This window comes from Penicillium riverlandense (assembly GCF_028828495.1).
Source record: "Penicillium riverlandense strain IBT 135883 chromosome Unknown utg000007l_segment0_segment0, whole genome shotgun sequence".
NCBI lineage: Eukaryota > Fungi > Ascomycota > Eurotiomycetes > Eurotiales > Aspergillaceae > Penicillium > Penicillium riverlandense.
The window spans coordinates 2,173,121-2,189,044 of NW_026643198.1; the positions used below are offsets into that span (position 1 = coordinate 2,173,121).

Genomic DNA, 15,924 nt, shown 5'->3' on the forward strand with positions numbered 1-15,924 from the left:
CCAAAAATTGGGGTGAGACGCGACCACGGGGAAGTGCACAAGCCACACCTTAATAATAATAATGCCTTTGAACGACCTAGAATGAAATGAATTTAGATGAATTTAACATAATACAATACAATCCGAAAGAAAAGCAACCATTAGGTGTAATTACATGTAGTCAATACTTCAAAAATATGAAGACAGAAAAATACGTCATGGCTTCCGCGTCTTTGACAGCGGGAGAGTTGCCTACATACCGTATTCACACTCATCATACCTTCCTCTATCTACTAGGTAGCTCTGTCTGTGTGGTGTTCCAATTCTACAAAGCACGTAAAATGTGACAGTTAAATGAGGCACTATGACATTGATCTCTCGTCTTTGAGCAAGGGCGCTTTCCATTTCCTCAGCCTCTCGCCGTCCCAGATAGCATACCCCCACTCCCATTCTTGATCGCAATGGCTCTCGACAATCGCGAACTCAAAATACCCTTCCTTTCTGAATTTCTCCACGGCTTTCACTCTCCATCCCAGATTAGGCTGTTCGAGAGATGCTGTAGCAGACCATAGCTCCTCGAAACTGCCAACATTGCACCGATCAGCCGGGTAAAGAAAAGGAAACTTATAGTCCGCGGATACGCCACAGTTCGGCCCAATCCATGTCTCCGGCTCCGTGTTTGCGTTTGCCATTACCAGATTGCGCCGAAGGAGAGCGTTCGCGTGCAGAACGCGGTAAAGGAACCTTGGCCCAATAGAGACCAGGGTATCTGTACAGTCGGACAAAATTTCAAGGTCGTCAACTCTTTCTATCACCACACTGTTTGGACGTTGGTCTTTTGCAAGGTCCCGGAAAAAAGTGACCCCACAATTGCCCAGGCTGTCCGATATCTCCTTGTGGACTGGATCGTACTTGATCATCAGATATGACCACACACATCCCATTTCTTCGTATTCCCAAGGGAGCATTGTTCCAAAAAATAGACGCCATGCATCCTCGGGTTTAAGTGTAGTGTACTCCCAATCATTGGAAGGCCAATCATACCACCGCTCAATGCTAACTTCGCTTTTCCCAAAGATATAGGCATGAGTTTGTAGCCGACACAATGCTCTGAGGAAGCGAAACTTTTCGCTGTTAGATAAATTGAGTGGTAGGAAAGTAGGCCATTGAGCAGGATCTATCCACTCAGGTCGAGGTGCATTTTGTGAGTAGTCTTCCAGAAAGAAATGTATCTCCTTATGGAAATGCAAAAGTTCGATGATCTCTTCCAAACTGGCAGGTTCACTTGCAAATCCATTTATCCCTTTGCGGCGACGTCGAATATCTAATAAAGCGATAGCTTTTTCTGTGTTGTTTTTCATATCTAGTCCTTTGGACCTGATGGCAGCGACTGCTTCCGGGAGAAGCTTCTCATCATACTGATTTTGGAGAATGCAGTAGAGTAGTTCAGGTCGAATCATGAGGTAGGCTTTGTGACATGCTGGTGATGCAAGTACGACAGATTGGAGAGTATACCGATCGATAACTTGAAACAAAATGAGAATGAGCAGCTCGGCTGGGAGGCCTTCTAGTGTCCGTGGTGCCTAAGAGGAAATCAGTCAATTTTCACTTTTATCAAGGGAATAATCATACCATCCTTGCGAGGAACGAGAGTTCACGCTTTGATGTTGAGGGGAGGAAAGAGGGGGATGGAAATGATTCAGATGCGTGGCCATAAATCTTAACGTATTCACAAGCGAGCCGAACGCCCGGGTCAAATCACCATGGAACAATAGGATAATTTACAACTTCACATCTCAACAACATAAAACGATCTTAATTGAGTATTAGTATGGTGTTATTTATAAGTATCTCAAGTACATTTTTCTGTTTCTGCACATGCTAATCTACATACAAATCTGCATGGTATAGTCCCAATTTGGCAGCATGTTACCCGTTCATCCCCAATCGTGTAGAGTTTTCGATTGTCTCACACTCTCGCATTCCTGACCTCATACCATACTACGAGTGGCGTTATTGGCAACGGTCTTCGGCTGCTGTTATCGTAACTAATAATGTGTTTAGCAGGATCGTATAGGTGGCGCTAATCTGCGCCACATGTCTAACAGACTCACCTGCGCCCCGTCAAAATGCCAGAGACGGGGGATCAGTATGCTCACCAGGGGAACAGACACCAAGAAACCGAACCTGGGCCGGAAAGGCTCGAAAGCCCTGCGCAGATAGGCGGGTCGGGGCGAGGAAAAGGATCAGATTGTAGTATGGTATGTAACAATTATAGGAAATATATGCCCGGCCCCCTTTAGTGCTTTAGTGGAGACTTGACTTTGTTGGGAGGTAAACAGAGAAGAAAATTAGAGCAATTGCTTCTTCCAACGGCATTCTCAATGGGATTACTTCGTGTTGAACATTTGCAAAGTTGGCCTCTAACTGTAATTGATCTGAATATCATGATTCACATACGAATCCTGGTTTCAGGCCATATCAACTCAATATTCATAATATACAATATCACCGAGGGGCCAGCTTTTCGGCCCCATGAAAACATTAACGGGCTGTTCTCATTACTGCCCCGATCACCCCCTCTGTAAAAGTCGGCACACGGGCACAGTACTCTTGAAAATTTTCTCAAAGATACTAGGCCGTGACCAGGTTTTATCTCCCCGTTCCCTTGCGACCCCCGTGGAGAGAGTTTAAAAAAGGCATTACAAGTTATTTGGCTTGATAGTCCTGCACCAAGCGTGTCCATATATCAGAGGTGAACAAGGGCCCAGCCGACACCGATCTCTCGCCATGAGAATCCACGGGGCCCTCCTCACGGCCATGGTGGCGCTGAGCCATCTGCTGGAGGGAGCACTAGCAGAAAAGGCATGGAACCAGCTCGAGGCGGCCAGTGTACTTCAATGGCCAGGCGACTGCAACCCCTCGGAATGCGTCGATTTCGAGATGGACGAGACGATTCAAGAAACGGCCCTGCTGGCTGACTCGGCGAGCAAAGCCATCGACATTATTCTTGGAACGAAGACGAATAATGTCGTCCCCAAAACGACAACCAATAAGCGCTTCCTGGAGGCCGCGAAATACATGTTCAATGTTGATTTTGGCGATGCCCCAGACAACCCGAAAAAGTCATGGGCTGTGGAGCAAGACAAGCGCTTTGTTTTGCGTGCGGTACAAGGCATGTCCAGATCAAACATCCTCCTTCTCTCTTTGGAACTTGAAAACCACATGAAACAACATTGCCTCGCTAACGACACTCTCCCTCGTCTTCTATAGAAAACTATGACAATATACGCAACCTTGTGTACGGGGTTGGAGATTATGCCAAGCCGAAGATGCTCTGTGGTGATGGGGACGTCGAATTCGTGACGAAGATGGGCCAAATTGGAGGAAAGCCTGAAGATGAACCCATCTGGAGGGCGATGAAGGAAGATGGTATGCAAGAACTCTCACTTCCACCTTTCGTCTCCCTGTTGCGGTTAGAGAAACTGACAATGGCTTGTTTTCTTTTCTGTATAGAGAAAACCACGCCTGGATGGTGGATATCCAATTGGTACTCCCCACGGGACAAGAACAACAAGCTCATCGAAGACCTTGTGGTCCGTCTTATGACAAATGAGAAGATCTGCTCCGGCGCAATCAACGGATTCGGGCCCACAGTCGGCGAGACGTTTTACTTCGAGAGGATCATGGTTCTTTGCGACCGGTTTTTCAGCTATGCCCCTCTCACGAGGCTAATCGAGGATCAGAAGAGTCTTGCTGTGGGGTCGCTTATAGACAAGACGCAGAAGACACGCGGTGGGTATTTTCTGCATGAGGCCCTGCATTGGCTGGATCGCGACAGTAAGTCACCCTTCCCATGACTTCTAGGAAGGGACGAAGTTCTAATACATGCGCTTTGTAGTGAAGGATCAGGACATCGACATTGGTCAGGGCATGCAAGCGGCCTATGGTTGGGAACGATGTGCGGCTCTCGCAAAACAGGGCGTACGTGTGAAGGAGGCACGGTTTAATCCCGACAACTATCACTGGTTTGCCGTGGCTGTTGTTCTTCACGAAGTGACATGGGATTCAAATGGACAGAAGGTATCGTGAAGGGTGGCGGGCGTATGAGAAGATAAATAGAAGAAGTGACGGGTATATGGGAATGTATGATGAAGTGCTGAGCGGTGCCAGAGAAGTAGGCATAGGCACGAATACAAAGTCGCAGTTTTGCGTATTCGTAAACTGCACCTCCCCACAAATTCGCATTCGCCAGTTCAAGTAGGCTTGTCAGCCTATGATGATATGCTAAATCAATTGCCTCATGGTCAGGAACAAATAGGAAGACAAAGACTCGGTGAAGCGCAACCATGGGGAAAGTGTACATTCAGCAAGCCACATCTTAGTTAACTTGATTTTAGACGAGAACTCTACAGAATATTATAATAAATCAATGGAAAGAGAGCCACAAAAGAAAAAAGGAAAAAAAAAAAAAAAAACAGGATCGGATGGAAACCCAACCATCGTCAAGGGCAGGGTTCGAACCTACGCGGGCGAACCCATGTGATATTGAGAGCAAAGCTTCGGCAGTCGCGGAAACATAATCTCCGCGATTTACGAAGAGTTGCCAGTTCAAGTCACACGCCTTAACCCTATGTGGAAGTTAGTGGGGTGTTCCGGTGGGCCTTCAATTTAGTTTCACTCACACTCGGCCACCTTGACTTTTTAGGCACGAAAAAGCTCTAGAATAGCAACATGTGTGTTCTTTCTTATAAAATGCGCAATTAGACTGAGACTAAGACAAGACAGACTCTCTGGTGAATTTAGATAGAAAAGAAAAAAGAATACTATTCAGAAAATAAAAGGTTAGATGAAAACAAAACATAGAATGTGGGAAGAGAAAAAAAAATTAAACGTCAGCGACAGGACTCGAACCTGTGCGGGCGAACCCATAACATAGTCCACAGCAGAGATGCCGTATGATTCGAATGTCACGCCTTAACCACTCGGCCACACTGACCGTTTAGACTGAAGGTTTACTCAGCTGCCAATAGATTCCTCGAGACTGATAACCAAATTGTTATCAGACAACGGCTCTCAACTTTTTTTTTGGTCCTTCTTTTCTATGCGCCCAGTCCACGCGCCATGTCGAAAGCTACCGTCAAACCCACTTTCGAGGCGTCTCGCACCCTCCGGCCCATCTACACAGGTGGCAGCACGGCGCTGGATGCCACAGGTCGCATTCTGCTGACCTGCGTGGGTGAAGATGCGCTGATCGTGGACTTGGACACGGGCGACCAGCTCGCCAGTCTGGAGGGAGTACGTGCTGCCTTACCCTGAATGCATTGCGCATTGCTGACCGCTATGAACGAATGCAGGATGGAGAGATTATCACCAGTTTAGCCAGTACGTCGAGTTTTTGCGTTTCCGTCTCTTCTCGTCACTGACATTCATTTCTTCCAGTTACGCCGTCGGCCTCGCATGCGATTGTCTGTTCCCGATCCATGTCCATGCGCATCTACTCCCTCAGTCCTTTCGACGAATCATCCCAGCCCATTGAGGCCGAACTCCGTCGAACACTCAAACCCCATACCGCTCCCGTCGTGACGACCGCCGTGGATCCGACTGGCACATTACTCGCTACTGGAGGCGCCGATGGGTCGATCAAGGTCTGGGATATCCGAGGCGGCTATGTCACACATACCTTTCACGGTCACGGAGGAGTCATTTCTGCGCTCTGCTTTTTCGAGGTCTCGACTTCGGAAGGTGCTACGAAGAAAAAGTCAAAGCGGAGGAGCGATGAAGATGCCGACATGGAAGATTTTGCCTCGACAGCAGGGTTCCGGCTGGCCTCCGGCAGTGAGGATGGAAAAGTGCGTGTGTGGGATTTGCACAAAAGAAAATCCATTGCATCGCTCGAATCGCACGTCTCGCTGGTGCGCAGCTTGTCTTTCTCCCCCACAGAGAACGCATTGCTTTCAGCGAGTCGAGATAAAACGGTGATTGTGTGGGATGCGAAAACGTGGAAGACACGCAGGATCATTCCGGTTCTCGAGAGCGTGGAGGCCGCCACCTTCATTGCCGATAGTGGTCTGTGTGTGGTCGGCGGAGAAAATGGCAAGCTTCGAGTTTGGGACTGCAATCGAGGAAGCGAAGTGACGCACGACCAGGAGGCTGGCGAGGAATTTGAGGCCATTGTGGCGATTCAATATTCTCCCGGCCTGTCATTCGCCATGACTGTCCATGCTGACCAGACTCTCCGACTGCACTCACTCGAGTTGTTGTCCGATTATCAGCCGGGTTCGACCTTGGAGCCATTGACTATTATTCGACGCATCTCCGGAAATGACGACGAGATCATCGATCTGGCTTACGTTGGCCCAGATCGGTCGATGCTCGCCCTAGCCACCAACACGGAAAGTATCCGAGTGGTGTCAGTTGGCCCATCTGAAGATCGGTCGACGGGTCAGGGCGAGGAGTACTTCGGGGCAGATGTCACAAACCTCGAGGGTCACGATGATATTATCATCTGCATTGACGTCGACTGGTCCGGACACTGGCTGGCTACCGGAGCCAAGGACAACACCGCTCGTTTGTGGCGCCTGGACCCGAAAACCTCGTCTTATACTTGCTTTGCTGTTTTCACCGGCCACGCCGAGTCCCTGGGGGCAATTGCTCTCCCGCGGGTACCACCACCGGCTGGCAGCTCGGCATACAACGACCCGCTCAATTACCCCCCATCGTTCCTGATGACGGGCTCACAAGACCGCACGATCAAGCGTTGGGACACCGGCAAGCTACCACCGCTCAAGGGAGAAAACGCACACTCCCCCAAAGCGGTCTACACGCGCAAGGCACACGAGAAGGATATCAACGCTATCGACATTGACTCCTCGTCTGCACTGTTTGCTTCCGCGTCTCAGGATCGCACTGTCAAGATTTGGTCTGTCGAGGAAGGCTCCGCGGTGGGAATTCTCCGTGGCCACAAGCGAGGTGTCTGGTCTATACGATTTGCACCTCCAAAGACGCCCGTAGTCTCGTCAGAGACTGGAACCAGCACCAATCGCGGCTTGGCAGTCACCGGCTCGGGTGACAAGACCGTCAAGCTGTGGAGCTTGTCAGACTACAGCTGTATTCTCACCTTCGAAGGCCATACGAACAGCGTCCTCAAAGTGCTCTGGCTCCCGCCTCCGCAAGTTTCCACCACAAAGAACGGGGGCGAGAACCAGGATGACGACGACGAAGAAGCGGCGACGCACAAATCAGCTGCGCAAACCCGGCCGCTCATCGCCTCCGCTGCGGCAGACGGCCTGGTCAAGATCTGGTCGCCGTACACCGGCGAGCTCGAGACCACTCTCGACAACCACACCGACCGAGTCTGGGCCCTAGCCAGCCCAACCCCGTCCGGATCCCGCTCAGACGTCAAGCCCACCTCCTCCAAAGTCAACACAACCCCCTACGCCCTGGCTTCCGGGTCCGCCGACTCCACCGTCACCTTCTGGACCGACACGACCTCCGCAACCTACACGGCCACCGTGAATGCCAGCGCCGCGCGCGTCGAGCAAGACCAGCAGCTTCAGAACTACGTGCGCGCCGGCCAGTACCGCGAAGCCATCACTCTAGCGCTGCAACTCAACCACCCAGCCCGGCTCCTCTCGCTCTTCACGGCCGCCGTCAACGCCGCCGACGACCCGACCCTCCCCGCTGAGGACCGTGCCCGTGCTGCCAACAGTCTGACGGGCAACCCGTCCATCGACGAGGTACTGCAATCCCTTGACGCGGCCAACCTCCGCACGCTGCTGCTCCGCCTGCGCGACTGGAACACTAACGCGCGTACCGCCCGCGTGTCGCAGCGCATCCTCTTCGCCCTGTTCCGCTCGTACCCGGCCTCGACGTTCGTTGAGCTGGCGACGCAGTCTGTGAGAGGCAAGAATGGTCGTGCCGCTGCAGGCCTGAAGGATATCTTGCAGGCTCTAGCGGCGTATACAGAGAGGCATTATCGGCGCGTGGAGGAGCTCGTCGATGATAGCTTCCTTGTTGAGTGGGTGCTCGGCGAGATGGATGGCGGTGTTGGTTTGGGTGCGTTGACGAATGGTGTGAATGGGGAGTCGGAGGAGGCGCATGAGAAGGACGTGGTCATGCTGGAAGCATAGATGGGAGTCAGTTGTTTCTTCTATTTCTGCTGTAGATTAATTGGTTTGGCGCTTTGTTTATCACTTCGAGGGAGTATGTATCTGATTTCCAAAAGCATCTGTTTTCTTTTGGCTTTGAGCCTTGCAGATAGAAATGAATGAATATATATCATGAGTTCGGTCTATTCTTCCAGGGTATCTATTGTATTTTCAGGGGAGTCATTGTACATTCGTTTCACGCCAGAAAGATAATGTTTAGTCGTCTCGCCGACTGCGACGAGAGTCACGGTCCCGATCCCGATCCCGGTCACGCCGGGACTTGCTGGACCGATCATCACCGTGTCGGTGGCTGCGGTCTGTGTCTCTGTCTCGATCCCTCTCCCTATCACGATCACGATCATTGCCAGAGTCTCTCCGCCGGTCCCGGTCATCATCCCGGTCCCTCCGTCTGTCCCGATCACGACGAGACCGGTCTTCTCTACCGCCATCATCATCATACCGTGATCGTCGGGAAGAAGAGTGGCGCGAACTAGACAAGCTGCGATCCCGGCGGGAAGAGCCATTCCTCCTACCATGCCGCTCCTCCTCCTCATCATCATAGTCGCGCCGACGATACCCGCGATCCCTGTCTTTGTCGCGGCCGCTCTTCTCCAAATTGCGATCACGGCGATCACGCCAGTCATCCTCCGTGGTGGGTTTCGACTTCGCCTCTTTCTGCATGGCGGCCAGTTCTTCCTCGGTGATATGCTCGCCGGTCTTGCGGTTGCGCATCATAACCGGCATATAGACACCTTCCGTGTTCCCACCATTTGCATCTGCTTCGCCCTGCTTTCTCGACGCCTTCCGCATCGCCGACTTCCCCCACGCGCCGAGTTCAGCCTCAGCGCCTTTCCCGCCCGATGTATCCTTGGCTCCAATTCCCAAAAACCCAGGCCGCCGCTCTGGAACGCGCAGCTTGTTCGCTCGATCTCGGTCCGCAGTCGCAGATGTGCCGTACTGGCCTCGTCCAATGGCCTGGCCGTCTTTCCAGCCCATTCCTCGCAGGAGCGCGGCTCCAAATTCCTCCACGGGAATGGAATCGTAGGCATCCAGCGTCGCGGAATCAGGTCGCGATGCAACATCTGTGCGGAAAGAGCTCGCCTCGTCGTAACGTCCATGCTCTTCTTCATCTTCTTGCGCTTTCCGCTGGGACTCGATCACGAGATCCGTTCTTCGCTCCGGTGCCTCACCTTTGCTCTCGCTGATCAAGGCTCGTAGTGCTTTCTGATCATCCGTGAGCGGCTTGCTCTCCTCAATGGGAGGAGGCAAAATAGGCTTCGCATCTGGCATGGCTTGGTCTTCGACCGCTGGATCACCACCACCACCCTCTGCGGATTTCTGTGCTGCAAAGCTCAGTCCGAATGCCATACTCGGCCCCTCTGTCTCGACTGCACTGCCTCCGGGGGCTTGGCCATTTCTCTCCGCTTCCTGCATAGCCTGGACCTCGCGCGGCAGGAGGTTCTTCTTGCTTTTCTTCGTGTTGACTCCGGGCCGGTCGCGCCAGTTATTCCTGCTGGTAACAGGGATGACCAACGGCTCGTTGTCTTTTTTGACTGCCTTTCCGTCGGCTGTTAGGACGCCGCCGGTGTGCGTGTCGAAGCCGGAGATTTCTTCGTGGACAGGCGCGCTGTCGTCTTCGTCGGAGGAGTCGCCGCCATGGCCGAGCTGGTGCGGCCGTCGAGGGAGGGAACGGCTTCCTGGTGCGGGTGAGTCGGTGGGGCGGTTGCGTTTGGAGGATTGTAGGTTGAACGAGGTCTTTTTGGAGGATGCGCCGTTGGAACTCGACAGGGAGGCTGAGAACGGTTTGCCGTTGCCGTCGCGGGAATGCGTCGATGAAGACATGGCGACGGTAGGCGTGGATGGGGAAGGGACTCGAAGAGCGGTTGGGGGGGATGCTCTGTGTAGTCGAAAAGTTGGAGAGCTCGAGAATCTCTTGAGGCAAAGGCGGTGGCAAGGGCGGGAGTTGGGCTTATCAGTGACTAGCCCTAACTGGGCAACTATTTTGCAGCGACTGTATAAAAACACGGGGGGGGTGATGGATGGGAATGAAGATGAAAATGTTTAATTTTTATGTACTAGACTAAGAATGACGTGTATGAGCAACCAGATTGGAAATGGAGGCGGAGGAAAGATTCGCGGTACTCGAAGATATATATCTCGAACCACCAGTCACAAATCCGCAAAACAGTTCCCTCCTCTTGGTATGGAGAGGAAAGGCCGTTGCAGGAATTATCACCGCGGTATATATGAAGATTCCAAGCTCGAAAATGATCATAGGACTCCAAGTTGAGAGAGATTACTTCCGAAACTCCTAACCTAGCTGACTTCACATGAATGTAGATGCCAACAAATACAAGCATGAATTCGTCACTGGATCTAATGGTACATGCATCTGCTCTGAAAGCAGATAGATTAGAGCCTCCTTGTTCCGCACACCGTCATTTCCCCCCCGGAGTATATATAACACAGCAACACCCTTCCCCTTCTTCAAACACCCTCTTCTCATTTAGCACCAGCCCGGCCTTTGCCCTTCTTCCCAGGAACCTTGCGACGTTCCCAAACCATCAAGTAGCCCTCGCGAGTGAACAGAGTCTCACTCTCCGCGCGCTTAACAAACAGGTCCTGAATCTCGAGCCACTCAGCTCCACGCTGCTGCTGCTCCGCACCGCCGCGTGCTGTTTCCGCACCCATGGCCTTATCATGGAGCTGGACGAGCCACGACACCTTCTCGCTGCCGGCACCGGCACCCGAAGAGGGCGCGCCGGCGGAGCCGGAGGCTGCGTTGACGCCCTTGCCGGCTGCATCGTCGGTGGCACCCGGTGCTGCGACAGCGGGGTCGAGGATGATGTTTGCGACGAGGTCGTACATGATGGGTTCACCGGGTGGCCAGATGGATGGGTTTGGTTCAACGTATGGTGACATGTCGAGGGAGCGAGGCGAAGGGAAAGTGACGATGGTGGGGTTGCGTTCGGACACAAAGCGGTTCTTGCTGAAGCGCTTGATGTGGAAGAGGAGATATGGTGGGAGCGGGTGGAGAAGACGGTGTCGCACGCGGTGGGCGAGCTTTTCGGATGCGGTGAGGCCATTGTATTTGTTGAGGAGCGAGGTCAAGGGGACCTGTGGAATGATGGATTCCCGGTTTGTTGACTGGAAGAGCGGTGTTGGGGGCAGGTCCAGCGTCAGGATGAGGAACGGGGTGGTCTGGCTGTTGATTGCGCCGGATTCCGTGAACACCAGGCGGGCGTTTTGCGTGTCGGAGTGGGCAGTAATCGCTTGACTTTCAATCCGGAGTTGACCCTGAAAGGCTGCCTGGATCACACTTGTGGGTGTTGAAGAGGGCTTTTTAGAACCGCCCAGGGTAAGATGCAAGTTGTTTAGGAACCAGGACATGAATTCCACCGGGTCGGATTGTTGGGTGAGGTTGAATCGTTTTGAAGATCGCAACGCAACCTCCTGCAGCAACTCATGCGGAGACACGTGGGACCGGAATGCCTTGGGATTCCACAGCTTGCGAACCAGGGTGCTAAATCGAATTGGCAATTGGGGAGTGCCAGGCGTCGAGAATTCGTTCAGTAGGAAGTAGTTCCGGATGGGCGGGACGTGTGCCAGAAGCTGGACGACAACGTTCAAATAGTCGTTGGCTTTGATGTTGTTCATGCCGACAAACCCAGGTCGGTAACGGGCTCCAGACAGATCCCAGGCATCGTGAACCTCTTTGTCGAGCTTCACGACCTCATCCTTAGAGAAGTGCGGGTCCACCACATATTTGATATCATCCAAACTCTTGTTCTTGACCTCATAGCCCTCCGGAAGGACATAGACCTTCTTCGTGCCCATATTGATGAAGACATGATGCCCGACTTCGAGCGCGTGGAAGTAGGCATGCGATTTGGGCCCGCGACCTTGGAAGTATTTGCCACATACGAGACATGCGTAGACGTTGATATTAGACAGACTAACCGAGCACAGCTTCTCGAAATCGAAATCGAGCACTCCGCGGTTGATGGTGTCGAGGTAGAGGTCGCCGTAGCCTTCCATGGGTGCGCTTTGCCGCTTCGGAGCGCTGACTGCAGGGGCATCATCGTCAATATCCGACGCGTCATCGGCCTCGCCTTCCTTCAGTTCCTCGTCTTCGTTGTCTACTGCGGCAAGATTGTTTGAGCCGTTGCGATCGTCCTGCTCCAATTCCTGGCCCGCTGCTCGATGCGCGGGCCCTGCGCCATTGCGAGCGTCGTCGACGTCGTCCTCAACGCGCGCCTTCTTTGAGGCCGGGGATCCGGAGAAATCCTGCTCAAGAGGCAGCTCAGCTTGTCTCTTCGACATTGCGAGGTGTGAAGGAAGAAACGGAGGCTGTCCAACTGCGGCCGAGCTTGACGGGAGAGGATGCAAACAGGACAAACAGAGCAAACCTGCCGAACCAACCAGCAGACAAGGACGTTGATATTATTGTTTCATGTTCTATGCCAGAATACATATATATTTACGTATCTACAACTCTACGCATAGTCCTTGCGTCATACCATTGAAAGATTATCCCGTAATCCAAAGAAATAAAACCATCGGCTATGATACACCAAGTTACGCCGGACGAACAATCTTGTCGTTATCAAAGTCTTTCACCTGCACGCCGTCCTTGGTCACGACCTTGACCAACACCTGTAGGACATCAGGTTAGTCGCGGATCCAACAAATAGTGGAGGGGAGGAGCAACGTACTCCCTTGAAGTCAATCGGTAGTCTGCGCTTGAGTTCGTCTGTGCACATGTCTAGAAGCTTGAGGCCTTCATCGAGCGAAATGTCAGGGTGGTGGTGTTTGTCAAGGAGAGAGAGGCAGTAGTATCTGGGATCGCGTGTCAGTATGGGGAGAGTCTCCACTGGCAACTCGATCCGCGAGAGGTAGGTTCAAACGTACTGGGCATAGCCGTGTGCAGCATAGGGCACCTCAGCCAACGACGCCAGGTAGTCCAGCCAGTACAGGTGTGGTTTCTCGGAGATTGGGTCCAGTCCGCCGAGCAGCAGATTGACAGTATAGGGACTCCGCGACCTCAGGCTGCGGGCCAGCTCGCCCCGGACAAAGTTGGCGACGGCAGCGGGGCTCAGTTCGGTGTCATTACGCATCGAGTACAGTTGGATGTTGGCCTGGATAAACTCGGCGAATTGCACTGATCATGGTCATGTTTCGTCAGCAACCCTGGCTAGCTGGTACGTCACGGAAGGGCTACTGACCGGTGTCTCCAGCTTCTCCCGAGAAAGCCATGAGTGTGCTTTTGTTCAGTTGTTTTGTCTTGTCATCTTCGGCCTTGAGAATGGTCGGGCCACGCATTGCGGCCTTGGAAGCGGCAAGAATGACGAAGTCCTTGCCGGTGATGCCCAGAAGAACCTCCCTAGCAACAGAGCTGGTGATTAGCAATCGATGCCCAAATGGAGCTGAGATCAGGCAGCTTACATATTTGCGATGAACACAGCCCAGACAGAAGCAGCAGTGTGAGAAGGAGAAAGGGCGGGATGGAAGATGTGGAGGCAGGTGATGGGCCCTGACGCGGCGAGCTTGACGCCTGGAGCTCACCGTGCTGACTCAGCCGCCGCCGGGCAGAAAAAAAAGTTGCACTTCCCGCAATTCACAGCGTTTGGCACTTCCCACTGCGATCATTCCGAACGGGCAAGTCAATCCGTGCGGTCGCCATGTCTTCCTTCTTTACAGTTCCCGCTTCTCAGCGCAAGCGGAAGAGAGAAGACCGCGCCGCAGCCCCAGCATCGAAGAAACGAGGTGTAGATGCTCCAACTGATGGCGCAGATCGACGAGCCCGAGAAAGAGATGAATCGATCTCGGGAAGTGACCTGGATGAAGAGGAGGACGATTTGGGTTTGGGGGAGTCGGACGAGGAGAGTGCTTCAGACTCTGACGACGGCGAAACGGCAGCAGACCGCAGATTGAAACTGGCAGAACGATACCTCGACAACGTTCGAGAAGAGGTGGATGAAGTTGGGTTTGATGCAGCAGAGATCGATCGGGACCTGATCGCAGAGCGACTAAAGCAGGATGTGGTATGTGGTTGCTCTTTTTCAAGGAAAAAAAAATCGACCTTCTAACTGACGGCGATTGATCAGGACGAATTCAAAGGACGCACGTTCCGGCAAATCGCTTCTCAACTTTCATTTTCCGCGGCACCTCATTCATTTTTTCGCTCAGATACCCAGTCGACCACCTCTATTGCAGTCTACCCGCCATATGCCTACACAGTATCGAAGGACAAGACTTTGATCAAGTGGGAATTGGCGACCCCTAAAGCGCCAGAGGCCGCTGAGGCGAACGGCCAAAGTGAAAAATCAAAACGGCCTCCACGTCCTCAGCGCAAGAAGCCTAAGAGAGTGCGGTACGCTCGGGGTATGCGCAAAGTTTCAGAGACGGGCGAAGAGCAGGGACACACAGGAAGTATCTTGGCTGTGGCAATCTCGCCGTCTGGGAAATTCGTGGCTACGGGTGGAGCAGACAAGAAATTGATCATTTGGGACGCGGAAACGTTGACACCTACCAAAACCTTCACACACCATCGCGACTCCGTCAGCGGTCTAGCGTTCGTCCGGCATCTTTCCACCATGACTTCCGGAGAGCAGCTGTTTTCCGGGTCCTTTGACCGAACTATCAAAACCTGGTCCATTAGCGGTGCCGGCCATGCCTACGTCGAAACGTTGTTTGGTCACCAAGACTGCATCCCCGGTATTGCAGCCATGGCCATCGACCAATGCGTCAGCGCCGGAGCTCGTGACCGCACTGCTCGACTGTGGAAGGTCGTGGACGAGACACAACTCGTGTTCCGTGGCGGCTCCTCGAAGCACGCCCCGTACCCCGACAACAACATCGACTGTGTTGCACCTCTCCCACCCTCCCACTTCGTCACTGGTTCCGACTCCGGCTCGATTTCGCTATGGTCGATCCACAAAAAGAAACCACTTCATACCATCCCCCTCGCGCACGGCCTGGACCCAATCCCGCCGTTGGATCAATGGTCTCCAGAGGTTGATGAAAAGGTCGCCGCCCACAATGCACGACATCTGCGTCCCTCGCCTCGGTGGATCACCGCGCTGGCCACACTTCCAGGGACGGATATTGTGCTCAGCGGCAGTTGGGATGGTTGGATCCGTGCATGGCGTATCTCCGATGACAAGAAGACGATCATTCCACTGGGTCCTCTAGGCTCAGGATCTGGCGGCCAACTGACTCCCGATACACCCTCGCGGCAGCTGAACCAGTCCCTCACACTTGATAGTACGTCGCCAGAGCTAGACAGCATGGCCGTCGACCAAGAAACCCAAAAAGAAGAACCCGAGCCTTTGGTCAAGGGCGTGATCAATGACATCGCCGTGTTCGAGCGTCGTCCCGAGACCCTGCCCGGCCAGTCCAAGCCGATTTCAGACACCGAACCCAGTGGTCTCTGTGTCGTTGCTGCCGTGGGGAAAGAGCACCGACTGGGCCGCTGGAAGTGCTACTCCAACAACTACCATGAGGGCAGTGCGCCGGACGGCCGCAACGGGGCTATCGTGTTTGAGGTCCCATTTGCCCCCAAAGCTGCTGCTGAGGCTGCTACCGAATGAACTGCATGAACCTCGGGGGAAAGATAAAAAAACTAGAGCGTTGCTGGAATCGGAGGGTGTGTCTGGCGTCTGTCTCTACTTGTGCATGTACTTCTACCATCCCCGGCATATACTTACGGTGTTTCTATTTCGATTGTACAACTTTAGTTTGCATACAACTCATTTGCCTCTTGCAATGTGCATATGTGCATACCGGATAATGG

General features: G+C 53.0%; 7 protein-coding genes across 7 annotated transcripts; 3 read left to right on the plus strand and 4 right to left on the minus strand.

The window, feature by feature from the left end:
• Window positions 1-341: 341 nt before the first annotated feature.
• On the minus strand, window positions 342-1,614 carry N7474_008460 (uncharacterized protein; the record flags this gene model as incomplete). The annotated part of the gene is made up of 2 exons (XM_057199870.1): window positions 342-1,562; window positions 1,612-1,614. The coding sequence occupies 2 exons, from the start codon at window positions 1,612-1,614 to the stop codon at window positions 342-344; spliced, it is 1,224 nt and encodes a 407-aa protein (XP_057050571.1).
• Window positions 1,615-2,769: 1,155 nt separating this feature from the next.
• Window positions 2,770-4,071, plus strand: N7474_008461 (uncharacterized protein; the record flags this gene model as incomplete). Its single annotated transcript, XM_057199871.1, has 4 exons — window positions 2,770-3,142; window positions 3,253-3,411; window positions 3,496-3,819; window positions 3,881-4,071. The coding sequence occupies 4 exons, from the start codon at window positions 2,770-2,772 to the stop codon at window positions 4,069-4,071; spliced, it is 1,047 nt and encodes a 348-aa protein (XP_057050572.1).
• Window positions 4,072-5,103: 1,032 nt separating this feature from the next.
• Window positions 5,104-8,111, plus strand: N7474_008462 (U3 snoRNA-associated protein UTP13; the record flags this gene model as incomplete). Its single annotated transcript, XM_057199872.1, has 3 exons — window positions 5,104-5,277; window positions 5,337-5,364; window positions 5,422-8,111. The coding sequence occupies 3 exons, from the start codon at window positions 5,104-5,106 to the stop codon at window positions 8,109-8,111; spliced, it is 2,892 nt and encodes a 963-aa protein (XP_057050573.1).
• Window positions 8,112-8,345: 234 nt separating this feature from the next.
• spp2 (spliceosome ATPase-activating subunit SPP2) lies at window positions 8,346-9,971 on the minus strand (the record flags this gene model as incomplete). The annotated part of the gene is made up of 1 exon (XM_057199873.1): window positions 8,346-9,971. The coding sequence occupies one exon, from the start codon at window positions 9,969-9,971 to the stop codon at window positions 8,346-8,348; it is 1,626 nt and encodes a 541-aa protein (XP_057050574.1).
• A 660-nt stretch (window positions 9,972-10,631) lies between these two features.
• On the minus strand, window positions 10,632-12,452 carry N7474_008464 (ubiquitin carboxyl-terminal hydrolase family protein; the record flags this gene model as incomplete). Its single annotated transcript, XM_057199874.1, has 1 exon — window positions 10,632-12,452. One exon carries the CDS (start codon window positions 12,450-12,452, stop codon window positions 10,632-10,634), a length of 1,821 nt encoding a protein of 606 aa, XP_057050575.1.
• Window positions 12,453-12,707: 255 nt separating this feature from the next.
• Window positions 12,708-13,778, minus strand: pre1 (proteasome core particle subunit beta 4; the record flags this gene model as incomplete). The annotated part of the gene is made up of 6 exons (XM_057199875.1): window positions 12,708-12,785; window positions 12,845-12,968; window positions 13,041-13,290; window positions 13,355-13,512; window positions 13,575-13,683; window positions 13,751-13,778. 6 exons carry the CDS (start codon window positions 13,776-13,778, stop codon window positions 12,708-12,710), a joined length of 747 nt encoding a protein of 248 aa, XP_057050576.1.
• A 32-nt stretch (window positions 13,779-13,810) lies between these two features.
• Window positions 13,811-15,721, plus strand: N7474_008466 (ribosomal RNA-processing protein RRP9; the record flags this gene model as incomplete). The annotated part of the gene is made up of 2 exons (XM_057199876.1): window positions 13,811-14,173; window positions 14,237-15,721. 2 exons carry the CDS (start codon window positions 13,811-13,813, stop codon window positions 15,719-15,721), a joined length of 1,848 nt encoding a protein of 615 aa, XP_057050577.1.
• Window positions 15,722-15,924: the final 203 nt, after the last annotated feature.